At 53.6% G+C, this 14,554-nt stretch overlaps 1 protein-coding gene and 1 long non-coding RNA gene across 5 annotated transcripts in view; both read left to right on the plus strand.

The window, feature by feature from the left end:
- The first annotated feature begins 353 nt into the window (after positions 1 to 353).
- tsen2 (TSEN2 tRNA splicing endonuclease subunit) overlaps positions 354 to 14,554 on the plus strand; it is a 44,519-nt gene continuing 30,318 nt past the window's right edge. Inside the window, exons 1-5 of one of the 4 annotated variants that reach the window (XM_052501284.1) lie at positions 354 to 719; positions 947 to 1,013; positions 1,119 to 1,158; positions 4,252 to 4,819; positions 5,633 to 5,725. In XM_052501284.1, coding sequence (XP_052357244.1) covers positions 531 to 719; positions 947 to 1,013; positions 1,119 to 1,158; positions 4,252 to 4,819; positions 5,633 to 5,725 — 957 coding nt within the window. In that variant the 5' untranslated portion in view covers positions 354 to 530. The remainder of the gene's footprint in view (positions 720 to 946; positions 1,014 to 1,118; positions 1,159 to 4,251; positions 4,820 to 5,632; positions 5,726 to 14,554) is intronic. The other 3 variants (XM_052501285.1, XM_052501282.1, XM_052501283.1) reach the window with 3 other exon arrangements.
- On the plus strand, positions 12,291 to 14,407 carry LOC127918101 (uncharacterized). The gene is made up of 3 exons (XR_008098788.1): positions 12,291 to 12,439; positions 13,435 to 13,510; positions 14,360 to 14,407. It is a non-coding gene; the product is annotated as an uncharacterized LOC127918101 (long non-coding RNA).

The raw sequence follows: 14,554 nt of genomic DNA on the forward strand, positions 1-14,554 counted from the left end.
ACACACAAACTACTTTCTGTAGTTACTTTATAATTATCATATGTAAATCTGAAATGTCATGGACTACAAATGGCAAGAACAGTTTACTCTGGAGTTAGATGTTAACATAATGTTTGTTTTAGCCTATTAGACAAAAAAAACATGTTTCAAAGTGAGAATACGGCAGATCTGATGCTGATAAACTCTGAAACATTAGTACACACATCATAGTCTGAAGATGTTGACCTTAAGCAATTGTAAGCCTACTAATTGAGTGATCAAGGTAGTAGAAAAGATAGTACACCAGCTTCCTGACCCTAACAGGCATTAACATGACAAACATCCCCCCTTACTGGTTGGAAATATTTATTACACTCAGTGTGGCGAGGAACTAAGTGTAATGTACCAGCGCGTTCCAACGGAAGGGATTCGTGAAACACTCATTGAATAGCGTATGTTCACATTGCCGCTTGTTCTAGTAATGTAGCGCATCCATACAAGAGGAGAAGCAAATAACATATGTGTTGTCAGATACGTCCATACTTAACGCCATGACGGATGCGGTGTTCCAGGCACCCAAACGGAGGCCAAGAGTTTTTGAGGCGTACGATGCCCCGTTTCCTGTCCCTCTTGCTGCGGTGGGTGCGAGTCTGCAGCAGACCCTAATCTACAGAGCAGATATGGTCAACCAGCATGTCGTTGTCAGGGACCCTGAACACATACAAGCTCTCTACGGAAAGGTGTGTGTGTAGCAGCCAGCAGGCTCTGTTGATAAACACAGTTGTTTAGCTAAATATTCAATAAACATTCACTGTTGAGAGGAGCCTACTAACTTTAGTATGATGAAACTAGCTAACGTTACTAGTCCCTCACTACTTCTGTAACTAGCCATAGTAAAATAGTTCTGTTCTATTCTGTTCCAAGATTATGGAGCTGCTCATTTAGACTTTGTCATGTTTTTATCAAGGGTTACTTTGGTAAAGGCATTTTATCAAGAAGCAGACCAGACCACAGTATCTCACACCAATGGGAAAGTGAGTATTCAACTGTTCATTCTCTCCAGGCATGTCTATTATTGGATTGGTCAACAGTGTTGTAGAACTGGCCCATCTTAACGTGTCCTCTCTCTGTCTCTGTAGAGTTTGGTGACAGAGTTCTACCCGTCATTTCCCTGTTCAAGTAAGTAGCTGTTGATAGAGCAGGACTGGATGTTTACAGCAGTCGATACAAACAGTAGTAGCTCTCATCTGAATGTTCTGAAGGTACACTATATATACAGCAGTATGTGGACACCCCTTCAAATGAGTGGATTCTTCTATTTCAGCCACGCCCGTTGCTGACAGGTGTATGTTATGACAGAGTACAGTGGAATGAATATACAGTACAATGGAATAGATCAGAATAGAACGAGAGTCCACATTCTGATACATGTGAAATGTTTTGAGTTGAAAGAGTTGACCAGAGGAAGCATGGCAGGAAACAGCAGCATGTTATTTAACAAACTAAACTATCAGTTTAAACTCTCAGTCTGACCTCTGATCTGTGTTTTAGTTCCAGCATCATGGCCTTGCAGATCTCACTCCTCTCCTCGCTCTACATTTGAGTCATTTAGCAGACACTCACACACAGCAACTTAGTGGATTGATCTTATGATACACTATACAGTTGAAGTCGGAAGTTTACATACACCTTAGCCAAATACATTTAAACTCAGTTTTTCACAATTCCTGACATTTAATCCTCGTAAAAATAAAATTTAACTTGGGTCAAACATTTCATGTAGCCTTCCGCAAGCTTCCCACAATAAGTTGGGTGAATTTTGGCCCATTCCTCCTGACCGCTGGTGTAACTGAATCAGGTTTGTAGGCCTCTTTGCTCGCACACACTTTCAGTTCTGCCTAAAAATTATCTATGGGATTGAGGTCAGGGCTTTGTGATGGCCACTCCAATACCTTGACTTTGTTGTCCTTAAGCCATTTTGCCACAAGTTTGGAAGAATGCTTGAGGTCATTGTCCATTTGGAAGACCCATTTGCGACCAAGCTTTAACTTCCTGGCTGATGTCTTGAGATGTTGCTTCAAAATATCCACATCATTTTCCTACCTCATGATGCCATCTATTTTGCACCAGTCCCTCCTGCAGCAAAGCACCCCCACAACATGATGCTGCCACCCCCGTGCTTCACGGTTAGGATGGTGTTCTTTGGCTTGCAAGCCTCCCCCTTTTTCCTCCAAACATAACGATGGTCATTATGGCCAAACTGTTCTATTTTTGTTTCATCAGACCAGAGGACATTTCTCCAAAAAGTACGATCTTTGTGCCCATGTGCAGTTGCAAACTGTAGTCTGGCTTTTTCATGGCGGTTTTGGAGCAGTGGCTTCTTCCTTGCTGAGTGGCCTTTCAGGTTATGTCGATATAGTACTCATTTTACTGTGGATAAAGATACTTTTGTACCTGTTTCCTCCAGCATCTTCACAATGTCCTTTGCTGTTCTGGGATTGATTTGCACTTTTTGCACCAAAGTACGTTCATCTCTAGGAGACAGAACGCGACTCCTTCCTGAGCGGTATGATGGCTGCATGGTCCCATGGTGTTTATACTTGCGTACTATTGTTTGTACAGATCAATGTGGTACCTTCAGGCATTTGGAAATTGCTCCCAAGGATGAACCAGACTTGTAGAGGTCTACAATTATTTTTCTGAGTTCTTGGCTGATTTCTTTAGATTTTCCCATGATATCAAGCAAAGATGCACTGAGTTTGAAGGTAGGCCTTTAAATACATCCACATGTACACCTCCAATTGACTCAAATGATGTCAATAAGTCTATCGGAAGCTTCTAAAGCCATGACATAATTTTCTAGAATTTTCCAAGCTGTTTAAAGGCACAGTCAACTTAGTGTATGTAAACTTCTGACCCACTGGAATTGTGATACAGTGAATTGTAAGTGAAATAATCTGTCTGTTAACAATTGTTGGACCGATTACTTGTCATGCACAAAGGAGATGTCCTATCCGACTTGGCAAAACTATAGATAACAAGAAATGTGTAGAGCGGTTGAAAAATTAGTTTTAATGACTCCAACCTAAGTGTATGTAAACTTCCTACTTCAACTGTATATACAAAAGTATGTGGACACCCCTTCGAATTTGTGGACTCTGCTATTTCAGCCACATCCGTTGATGACTGGTCCGTACTGAAGAGCTCAGTGACTTTCAACGTGGCACAGTCATAGGATGCCACCTTTCCAACAAGTCAGTTTGTCAAATTTCTGCCCTGCTAGAACTGCCCCTTTCAACTGTAAGTGCTGTTATTGTGAAGTGGAAACGTCTAGGAGTAACAACGGCTCAGCCGAGAAGCGCACCTCGGAGTGCTAAAGTGCGTAAAAATCGCCTGTCCTCGGTTGCAACACTCACTACTGAGTTCTAAACTGCTTCTGGAAGCAAGAACTGTTTGTTGGGAGCTTCATGAAATGGGTTTCCATGGCCGAGCAGCAACACACAAACCTAAGATCACCATGCGCAATGCCAAGCGTCGGCTGGAGTGGTGTAAAGCTCACCAACTCAACACGTTCTCTGGAGTGATGAATCACGCTTCACCATCTGGCAGTCCAATGGATGAATCTGGGTTTGGCGGATGCCAGGAGAACACTACCTGCCCGAATGCATAGTGCCAACTGTAAAGTTTGGTGGAGGAGGAATAATGGTCTGGGGCTGTTTTTCATGGCTAGGGATAGGCCCCTTAGTTCCAGTGAAGGGAAATCTTAACTCTACAGCATACAATGACATGCTAGACGATCCTGTGCTTCCAATTTTTGGGAAGCCCTTTCATGTTTCAGCATGACAATGCCCCCGTGCACAAAGCGAAGTCCATACAGAAATGGTTGGTCAAGATCTGTGTGGAAGAACTTGACTGGCCTGCACAGAGGACTGGCCTGCACAGAGCCCTGACCTAAACCCCATCGAACAGCTTTGGGATGAATAGGAACGCCGACTGCGAGCCAGGCCTAATCGCCTCAACATCAGTGCCCAACCTCACTAATGCTCTTGGGGCTGAATGGAACCAAGTCCCTGCAACAATGTTCCAACATCTAGAAAGCCTTCCCAGAAGAGTGGAGGCTGTTACAGCAGTAAAGGGGAATCATCTCCATATTAATGCCCATGATTTTGGAATGAGATGTTTGACGAGCAGGTGTCCACTTACTTTTGATAATGTAGTGTATTTCCGTCTATGAGTTACACCGCATGAGTCTACCTGTCTCCCCTCTCCCAGGTACCAGAAGCATTTGAGCTGGGCACAGGACGTACTCCTAGCTCAAGGATTGGAAGAGGAGGTTGTCAATCAGATACTGCAGAGACTTTGTCAGCCAATGGAGCCAGGGCTCAGAGAGGAAAATGGGAATGATGACTGCCCAGCCAGCCCTCACAGGAGTGAGGAAACCGGGTCAGGGGCAGGTAACCCCCAAGACATGGCCTCAGAGCAGGCAGGGACAGTGGGACAGCAGGGCCAGTCATCAGCTTCCTGGAGCCCAGAGGATCAGGGGGAGCAGGACAGTCAGTGTCCCCAGGCTAAGAGGCCTAGGAGTCAAGTAGACGGAGGGTTCGACCCACTGTCTGAGCTGTACCCCCAGGAGTCACAGCAGATAGACCCAGCGGCCCTGTCTACGGTCCGGTGCCCCAGGCATGATGACTGGCTGGTTGACTGTGGCTGTCGCCTGGAGGACAACGTGCTGGAGACCCTCACCCTGCAGAGAGACAGACAGACAGAGGCAGGCCGACAGGGGGCAGACCGTGGGTATGAGTATGTACTGGTGATGGAAGAGGAGAATAGTGTTGTCAAGGTACAGTGTGATTATCAGGTCAAATCATTTAACACATTTTCTCACAAGTTGTTCCTGACCAGGTGGCCCAACCAGGAAAACCTCTGAGCCCTAGTCGTAATCAGGAGTTTGTCCTGGTCAGGTCTTGTGGTCAGGAATAACCCTAGTCTGACTCGTTATTCAGTGTGATGGTCTGTATAAACTAGAACCTTGTGTTCTGTGTAGGCCTACTGTGTCAGATCTTGCTAACAGTGTTCTTATTAACATGTAATATAATAATAATGTTACTGATGTGTTTTGGGATCTTAGATATATGTCATTATTATTCGTCGTTTCGTGTTTTTTTTACCCCCTTTTTCTCCACAATTTCGTGATATCTAATTGGTAGTTACAATTCTGTCTCATCGCTGCAACTCTCCAACGGGCTCCGGAGAGGCGAAGGTCAAGTCATGCGTCCTCTGAAACGTTACCCGCCAAGCTACGCTTCTTAACACCCGCTCACTTAACCCAGAAGCCAGTCGCACCAAGGTGTCGGAGGAAACACTGTTCAAATGATGACTGAGGTCAGCTGATAAGCACCCGGCCCGCAACAAGGAGTCGCTGGAGTGCAAGGGGCCAAGGAAAGCCCCCCTGGCCAAACCTGGTGCGATGCTGGGCCAATTGTGGGCCGTCCAATGGGACTCCCGGTCCGGTCGGGCTGTGACACAGCCTGGGATCAAACGCCAGGCAGTAGTGAAGCCTCAACACTGCGACGTGTCGGAGGCCCTGGGATCTTACATAGACCACCCTGGGATCATGTTTCTAACTGATGTTTTGTGGTTCTGTGTGTTCCAGCAGGGCAGAGCAGGGCCAGGGATGACAGCGAGGAGAGTGTGTAGAGTCAACCCCTTCAGACTGCTAGAGTACCTTCAACTGACTCTGGAGGAGGTAAGACACCATCCACTCTGCTCTTCTCTGTATTCTACTCTGTTCTGAACCATAGTTTGGCTTTGATAGAGGCAATCAATAACACGTTAATGAGGATTGTATTGTCACAGCTAGATCTGATGATGATGATGATGATGATGAGGAGTTGTGTTAATGAAACGTGTTTGTGTCAGTGCTTGGACACTCAGTCCTCATGACTCTGGAATAATCAAAAGCTCAACTCCAGCACAATACATGGTTTTCTTTTTTCTGATGAGCTGCTGGTGTGAGGTCTGCTGGTGTGAGGTCTGACCAGGTCTGCCGGTGTGAGGTCTGCTGGTGTGAGGTCTGCTGGTGTGAGGTCTGACCAGGTCTGCTGGTGTGAGGTCTGCTGGTGTGAGGTCTGCTGGTGTGAGGTCTGCTGGTGTGAGGTCTGCTGGTGTGAGGTCTGTCTGCTGGTGTGAGGTCTGACCAGGTCTGCCGGTGTGAGGTCTGCTGGTGTGAGGTCTGCTGGTGTGAGGTCTGAGGTCTGCTGGTCTGCTGGTGTGAGGTCTGCTGGTGTGAGGTCTGCTGGTGTGAGGTCTGCTGGTGTGAGGTCTGCTGGTGTGAGGTCTGCTGGTGTGAGGTCTGCTGGTGTGAGGTCTGCTGGTGTGAGGTCTGCTGGTGTGAGGTCTGCTGGTGTGAGGTCTGCTGGTGTGAGGTCTGCTGGTGTGAGGTCTGCTGGTGTGAGGTCTGCCGGTGTGAGGTCTGCCGGTGTGAGGTCTGTGAGGTCTGCCGGTGTGAGGTCTGCCGGTGTGAGGTCTGACCAGGTCTGCCGGTGTGAGGTCTGCTGGTGTGAGGTCTGCTGGTGTGAGGTCTGCTGGTGTGAGGTCTGCTGGTGTGAGGTCTGCTGGTGTGAGGTCTGCTGGTGTGAGGTCTGACCAGGTCTGCCGGTGTGAGGTCTGACCAGGTCTGCTGGTGTGAGGTCTGACCAGGTCTGCTGGTGTGAGGTCTGCTGGTGTGAGGTCTGACCAGGTCTGCCGGTGTGAGGTCTGCTGGTGTGAGGTCTGCTGGTGTGAGGTCTGCTGGTGTGAGGTCTGCTGGTGTGAGGTCTGCTGGTGTGAGGTCTGCGGGTGTGAGGTCTGCTGGTGTGAGGTCTGCGGGTGTGAGGTCTGCTGGTGTGAGGTCTGCTGGTGTGAGGTCTCTGGTGGTGAGGTCTGCTGGTGTGAGGTCTGCTGGTGTGAGGTCTGACCAGGTCTGCCGGTGTGAGGTCTGCTGGTGTGAGGTCTGCCGGTGTGAGGTCTGCCGGTGTGAGGTCTGCTGGTGTGAGGTCTGCTGGTGTGAGGTCTGCTGGTGTGAGGTCTGCTGGTGTGAGGTCTGCTGGTGTGAGGTCTGCTGGTGTGAGGTCTGCGGGTGTGAGGTCTGCTGGTGTGAGGTCTGCTGGTGTGAGGTCTGCTGGTGTGAGGTCTGCTGGTGTGAGGTCTGCTGGTGTGAGGTCTGCTGGTGTGAGGTCTGCTGGTCTGACCAGGTCTGCTGGTGTGAGGTCTGACCAGGTCTGCCGGTGTGAGGTCTGACCAGGTCTGCCGGTGTGAGGTCTGACCAGGTCTGCCGGTGTGAGGTCTGACCAGGTCTGCCGGTGTGAGGTCTGACCAGGTCTGCTGGTGTGAGGTCTGACCAGGTCTGCCGGTGTGAGGTCTGACCAGGTCTGCCGGTGTGAGGTCTGACCAGGTCTGCCGGTGTGAGGTCTGCCGGTGTGAGGTCTGCCGGTGTGAGGTCTGCCGGTGTGAGGTCTGCCGGTGTGAGGTCTGCTGGTGTGAGGTCTGCTGGTGTGAGGTCTGCTGGTGTGAGGTCTGCCGGTGTGAGGTCTGACCAGGTCTGCCGGTGTGAGGTCTGACCAGGTCTGCTGGTGTGAGGTCTGCCGGTGTGAGGTCTGCCGGTGTGAGGTCTGCCGGTGTGAGGTCTGCCGGTGTGAGGTCTGCTGGTGTGAGGTCTGCTGGTGTGAGGTCTGCGGGTGTGAGGTCTGCTGGTGTGAGGTCTGCGGGTGTGAGGTCTGCTGGTGTGAGGTCTGCTGGTGTGAGGTCTGACCAGGTCTGCCGGTGTGAGGTCTGCTGGTGTGAGGTCTGCCGGTGTGAGGTCTGCTGGTGTGAGGTCTGCTGGTGTGAGGTCTGCTGGTGTGAGGTCTGCTGGTGTGAGGTCTGCTGGTGTGAGGTCTGCGGGTGTGAGGTCTGCTGGTGTGAGGTCTGCTGGTGTGAGGTCTGCTGGTGTGAGGTCTGCTGGTGTGAGGTCTGCTGGTGTGAGGTCTGCTGGTGTGAGGTCTGACCAGGTCTGCCGGTGTGAGGTCTGACCAGGTCTGCCGGTGTGAGGTCTGACCAGGTCTGCCGGTGTGAGGTCTGACCAGGTCTGCCGGTGTGAGGTCTGCTGGTGTGAGGTCTGCTGGTGTGAGGTCTGCTGGTGTGAGGTCTGACCAGGTCTGCCGGTGTGAGGTCTGCTGGTGTGAGGTCTGCTGGTGTGAGGTCTGCTGGTGTGAGGTCTGCTGGTGTGAGGTCTGCTGGTGTGAGGTCTGCGGGTGTGAGGTCTGCTGGTGTGAGGTCTGCGGGTGTGAGGTCTGCCGGTGTGAGGTCTGCTGGTGTGAGGTCTGCTGGTGTGAGGTCTGCTGGGGTGAGGTCTGACCAGGTCTGGTGTGAGGTCTGCTGGTGTGAGGTCTGCTGGTGTGAGGTCTGACCAGGTCTGCCGGGTGTGAGGTCTGCCAGGTCTGCTGGTGTGAGGTCTGCTGGTGTGAGGTCTGCTGGTGTGAGGTCTGCTGGTGTGAGGTCTGCTGGTGTGAGGTCTGCTGGTGTGAGGTCTGCTGGTGTGAGGTCTGCTGGTGTGAGGTCTGCTGGTGTGAGGTCTGCTGGTGTGAGGTCTGCTGGTGTGAGGTCTGCTGGTGTGAGGTCTGCTGGTGTGAGGTCTGCTGGTGTGAGGTCTGCTGGTGTGAGGTCTCTGACCAGGTCTGCTGGTGTGAGGTCTGACCAGGTCTGCCGGTGTGAGGTCTGACCAGGTCTGCCGGTGTGAGGTCTGACCAGGTCTGCCGGTGTGAGGTCTGACCAGGTCTGCCGGTGTGAGGTCTGACCAGGTCTGCCGGTGTGAGGTCTGACCAGGTCTGCCGGTGTGAGGTCTGACCAGGTCTGCCGGTGTGAGGTCTGACCAGGTCTGCTGGTGTGAGGTCTGCCGGTGTGAGGTCTGCCGGTGTGAGGTCTGCTGGTGTGAGGTCTGCTGGTGTGAGGTCTGCCGGTGTGAGGTCTGCCGGTGTGAGGTCTGACCAGGTCTGCCGGTGTGAGGTCTGACCAGGTCTGCTGGTGTGAGGTCTGCCGGTGTGAGGTCTGCCGGTGTGAGGTCTGCTGGTGTGAGGTCTGCTGGTGTGAGGTCTGCTGGTGTGAGGTCTGCTGGTGTGAGGTCTGCGGGTGTGAGGTCTGCTGGTGTGAGGTCTGCGGGTGTGAGGTCTGCTGGTGAGGTCTGCTGGTGTGAGGTCTGACCAGGTCTGCCGGTGTGAGGTCTGCTGGTGTGAGGTCTGCCGGTGTGAGGTCTGCTGGTGTGAGGTCTGCTGGTGTGAGGTCTGCTGGTGTGAGGTCTGCGGGTGTGAGGTCTGCTGGTGTGAGGTCTGCGGGTGTGAGGTCTGCTGGTGTGAGGTCTGCTGGTGTGAGGTCTGCTGGTGTGAGGTCTGCTGGTGTGAGGTCTGCTGGTGTGAGGTCTGCTGGTGTGAGGTCTGCTGGTGTGAGGTCTGCTGGTGTGAGGTCTGACCAGGTCTGCCGGTGTGAGGTCTGACCAGGTCTGCCGGTGTGAGGTCTGACCAGGTCTGCCGGTGTGAGGTCTGACCAGGTCTGCCGGTGTGAGGTCTGACCAGGTCTGCCGGTGTGAGGTCTGACCAGGTCTGCCGGTGTGAGGTCTGACCAGGTCTGCTGGTGTGAGGTCTGACCAGGTCTGCCGGTGTGAGGTCTGACCAGGTCTGCTGGTGTGAGGTCTGCCGGTGTGAGGTCTGCCGGTGTGAGGTCTGCCGGTGTGAGGTCTGCTGGTGTGAGGTCTGCCGGTGTGAGGTCTGCCGGTGTGAGGTCTGACCAGGTCTGCCGGTGTGAGGTCTGACCAGGTCTGCTGGTGTGAGGTCTCGGTGTGAGGTCTGCCGGTGTGAGGTCTGCCGGTGTGAGGTCTGCTGGTGTGAGGTCTGCCGGTGTGAGGTCTGCTGGTGTGAGGTCTGCTGGTGTGAGGTCTGCGGGTGTGAGGTCTGCTGGTGTGAGGTCTGCGGGTGTGAGGTCTGCTGGTGTGAGGTCTGACCAGGTCTGGTGTGAGGTCTGACCAGGTCTGCTGGTGTGGAGGTCTGTCTGCTGGTGTGAGGTCTGCTGGTGTGAGGTCTGCTGGTGTGAGGTCTGCTGGTGTGAGGTCTGCTGGTGTGAGGTCTGCTGGTGTGAGGTCTGCGGGTGTGAGGTCTGCTGGTGTGAGGTCTGCGGGTGTGAGGTCTGCTGGTGTGAGGTCTGCTGGTGTGAGGTCTGCTGGTGTGAGGTCTGCTGGTGTGAGGTCTGCTGGTGTGAGGTCTGCTGGTGTGAGGTCTGACCAGGTCTGCCGGTGTGAGGTCTGACCAGGTCTGCCGGTGTGAGGTCTGACCAGGTCTGCCGGTGTGAGGTCTGACCAGGTCTGCCGGTGTGAGGTCTGACCAGGTCTGCCGGGTGTGAGGTCTGACCAGGTCTGCCGGTGTGAGGTCTGACCAGGTCTGCCGGTGTGAGGTCTGACCAGGTCTGCTGGTGTGAGGTCTGCCGGTGTGAGGTCTGCCGGTGTGAGGTCTGCTGGTGTGAGGTCTGCCGGTGTGAGGTCTGACCAGGTCTGCCGGTGTGAGGTCTGACCAGGTCTGCTGGTGTGAGGTCTGCCGGTGTGAGGTCTGCCGGTGTGAGGTCTGCTGGTGTGAGGTCTGCTGGTGTGAGGTCTGCTGGTGTGAGGTCTGCTGGTGTGAGGTCTGCGGGTGTGAGGTCTGCTGGTGTGAGGTCTGCGGGTGTGAGGTCTGCTGGTGTGAGGTCTGCTGGTGTGAGGTCTGCTGGTGTGAGGTCTGCTGGTGTGAGGTCTGCTGGTGTGAGGTCTGACCAGGTCTGCCGGTGTGAGGTCTGACCAGGTCTGCCGGTGTGAGGTCTGACCAGGTCTGCCGGTGTGAGGTCTGCTGGTGTGAGGTCTGCTGGTGTGAGGTCTGACCAGGTCTGCCGGTGTGAGGTCTGCCGGTGTGAGGTCTGCTGGTGTGAGGTCTGCTGGTGTGAGGTCTGACCAGGTCTGCCGGTGTGAGGTCTGACCAGGTCTGCCGGTGTGAGGTCTGATCAGGTCTGCCGGTGTGAGGTCTGCTGGTGTGAGGACTGCTGGTGTGAGGTCTGCTGGTGTGAGGTCTGACCAGGTCTGCTGGTGTGAGGTCTGCTGGTGTGAGGTCTGCTGGTGTGAGGTCTGACCAGGTCTGCCGGTGTGAGGTCTGACCAGGTCTGCCGGTGTGAGGTCTGCTGGTGTGAGGTCTGCTGGTGTGAGGTCTGACCAGGTCTGCCGGTGTGAGGTCTGCCGGTGTGAGGTCTGCTGGTGTGAGGTCTGCTGGTGTGAGGTCTGACCAGGTCTGCCGGTGTGAGGTCTGACCAGGTCTGCCGGTGTGAGGTCTGATCAGGTCTGCCGGTGTGAGGTCTGCTGGTGTGAGGTCTGCTGGTGTGAGGTCTGCTGGTGTGAGGTCTGCCGGTGTGAGGTCTGCCGGTGTGAGGTCTGCCGGTGTGAGGTCTGCCGGTGTGAGGTCTGCCGGTGTGAGGTCTGCCGGTGTGAGGTCTGCCGGTGTGAGGTCTGATCAGGTCTGCTGGTGTGAGGTCTGCTGGTGTGAGGTCTGCTGGTGTGAGGTCTGCCGGTGTGAGGTCTGCCGGTGTGAGGTCTGCCGGTGTGAGGTCTGCCGGTGTGAGGTCTGCCGGTGTGAGGTCTGCCGGTGTGAGGTCTGCCGGTGTGAGGTCTGATCAGGTCTGCTGGTGTGAGGTCTGATCAGGTCTGCTGGTGTGAGGTCTGATCAGGTCTGCTGGTGGGAGATCTGCTGGTGTGAGGTCTGATCAGGTCTGCCGTTGTGAGATCTGATCAGGTCTGCTGGTGTGAGGTCTGACCAGGTCTGCTGGTGTGAGGTCTGACCAGGTCTGCTGGTGTGAGGTCTGACCAGGTCTGCTGGTGTGAGGACTGACCAGGTCTGCCGGTGTGAGGTCTGATCAGGTCTGCCGGTGTGAGGTCTGACCAGGTCTGCCGGTGTGAGATCTGATCAGGTCTGCCGGTGTGAGGTCTGACCAGGTCTGCCGGTGTGAGATCTGATCAGGTCTGCCGGTGTGAGGTCTGACCAGGTCTGCGGGTGTGAGGTCTGCCGGTGTGAGGTCTGCCGGTGTGAGGTCTGCCGGTGTGAGATCTGATCAGGTCTGCCGGTGTGAGATCTGATCAGGTCTGCGGGTGTGAGGTCTGCCGGTGTGAGGTCTGCCGGTGTGAGGTCTGCCGGTGTGAGATCTGATCAGGTCTGCCGGTGTGAGATCTGATCAGGTCTGCCGGTGTGAGGTCTGACCAGGTCTGCTGGTGTGAGGTCTGCTGGTGTGAGATCTGATCAGGTCTGCTGGTGTGAGGTCTGCTGGTGTGAGATCTGATCAGGTCTGCTGGTGTGAGATCTGCGGGTGTGAGGTCTGACCAGGTCTGCTGGTGTGAGGTCTGACCAGGTCTGCTGGTGTGAGGTCTGATCAGGTCTGCCGGTGTGAGGTCTGACCAGGTCTGCTGGTGTGAGGTCTGATCAGGTCTGCTGGTGTGAGATCTGATCAGGTCTGCTGGTGTGAGATCTGATCAGGTCTGCTGGTGTGAGATCTGATCAGGTCTGCTGGTGGGAGATCTGCTGGTGTGAGATCTGATCAGGTCTGCCGTTGTGAGATCTGACCAGGTCTGCTGGTGTGAGGTCTGATCAGGTCTGCCGTTGTGAGATCTGATCAGGTCTGCCGGTGTGAGATCTGATCAGGTCTGCCGTTGTGAGATCTGACCAGGTCTGCTGGTGTGAGGTCTGATCAGGTCTGCTGGTGTGAGATCTGCTGGTGTGAGGTCTGACCAGGTCTGCCGGTGTGAGGTCTGATCAGGTCTGCTGGTGTGAGATCTGACCAGGTCTGCTGGTGTGAGGTCTGACCAGGTCTGCTGGTGTGAGGTCTGATCAGGTCTGCTGGTGTGAGATCTGACCAGGTCTGCTGGTGTGAGGTCTGATCAGGTCTGCTGGTGTGAGGTCTGATCAGGTCTGCTGGTGTGAGATCTGATCAGGTCTGCTGGTGTGAGGTCTGCTGGTGTGAGATCTGATCAGGTCTGCTGGTGTGAGATCTGATCAGGTCTGCTGGTGTGAGATCTGATCAGGTCTGCTGGTGGGAGATCTGCTGGTGTGAGGTCTGATCAGGTCTGCCGTTGTGAGATCTGATCAGGTCTGCTGGTGTGAGGTCTGCTGGTGTGAGATCTGATCAGGTCTGCTGGTGTGAGGTCTGATCAGGTCTGCTGGTGTGAGGTCTGATCAGGTCTGCTGGTGTGAGATCTGCTGGTGTGAGGACTGATCAGGTCTGCCGGTGTGAGATCTGATCAGGTCTGCTGGTGTGAGATCTGATCAGGTCTGCTGGTGGGAGATCTGCTGGTGTGAGGTCTGATCAGGTCTACTGGTGTGAGGTCTGATAATATATGCCATGATCAGGTCTGCTGGTGTGAGGTCTGATCAGGTCTGCTGGTGTGAGGTCTGCTGAGGTAGAGAGGTATTGGAGTTGATTGTTTGACCTCACAGAGCTGTTAGTATTCTGAAGTGAGGCTGAGGTACTCCAAGCAAATCAAATCAAATCAAATGTATTTATATAGCCCTTCGTACATCAGCTGATATCTCAAAGTGCTGTACAGAAACCCAGCCTAAAACCCCAAACAGCAAACAATGCAGGTGTAAAAGCACGGTGGCTAGGAAAAACTCCCTAGAAAGGCCAAAACCTAGGAAGAAACCTAGAGAGGAACCGGGCTATGTGGGGTGGCCAGTCCTCTTCTGGCTGTGCCGGGTAGAGATTATAACAGAACATGACCAAGATGTTCAAATGTTCATAAATGACCAGCATGGTCGAATAATAATAAGGCAGAACAGTTGAAACTGGAGCAGCAGCACAGTCAGGTGGACTGGGGACAGCAAGGAGCCATCATGTCAGGTAGTCCTGGGGCACGGTCCTAGGGCTCAGGTCCTCCGAGAGAGAGAGAAAGAAAGAGAGAATTAGAGAGAGCATATGTGGGGTGGCCAGTCCTCTTCTGGCTGTGCCGGGTGGAGATTATAACAGAACGTGGCCAAGATGTTCAGCGGAGTCAATCACCACCTTCCGGAGACACCTGAAACCCCACCTCTTTAAGGAATACCTAGGATAGGATAAGTAATCCTTCTCACCCCCCCCTAAAAGATTTAGATGCACTATTGTAAAGTGTCTGTTCCACTGGATGTCATAAGGTGAATGCACCAATTTGTAAGTCGCTCTGGATAAGAGCGTCTGCTAAATGACTTAAATGTAAAATGTAAATGTTCAAATGTTCATAAATGACCAGCATGGTTGAATAATAGTAAGGCAGAACAGTTGAAACTGGAGCAGCAGCATGGGCAGGTGGACTGGGGACAGCAAGGAGTCATCATGTCAGGTACTCAACTCACCGCCGTCCCCACAACCCTCCCTGTCCCTTGTCCTCACAACCCTCCCTTGTCCCCACCACCCTCCCTTGTCCCCACCACCACCCCCCCTGTCCTGATGACACCTCCACTACCACCACCAATACTGTGCCCCTAGTGCACTAGAGTGCCATTATCTAGGGTGTTGTAAAGCAACCTTTTACATT

This window comes from Oncorhynchus keta, unplaced genomic scaffold (assembly GCF_023373465.1).
Source record: "Oncorhynchus keta strain PuntledgeMale-10-30-2019 unplaced genomic scaffold, Oket_V2 Un_contig_1319_pilon_pilon, whole genome shotgun sequence".
In the NCBI taxonomy this organism is placed as follows: Eukaryota; Metazoa; Chordata; class Actinopteri; order Salmoniformes; family Salmonidae; genus Oncorhynchus; species Oncorhynchus keta.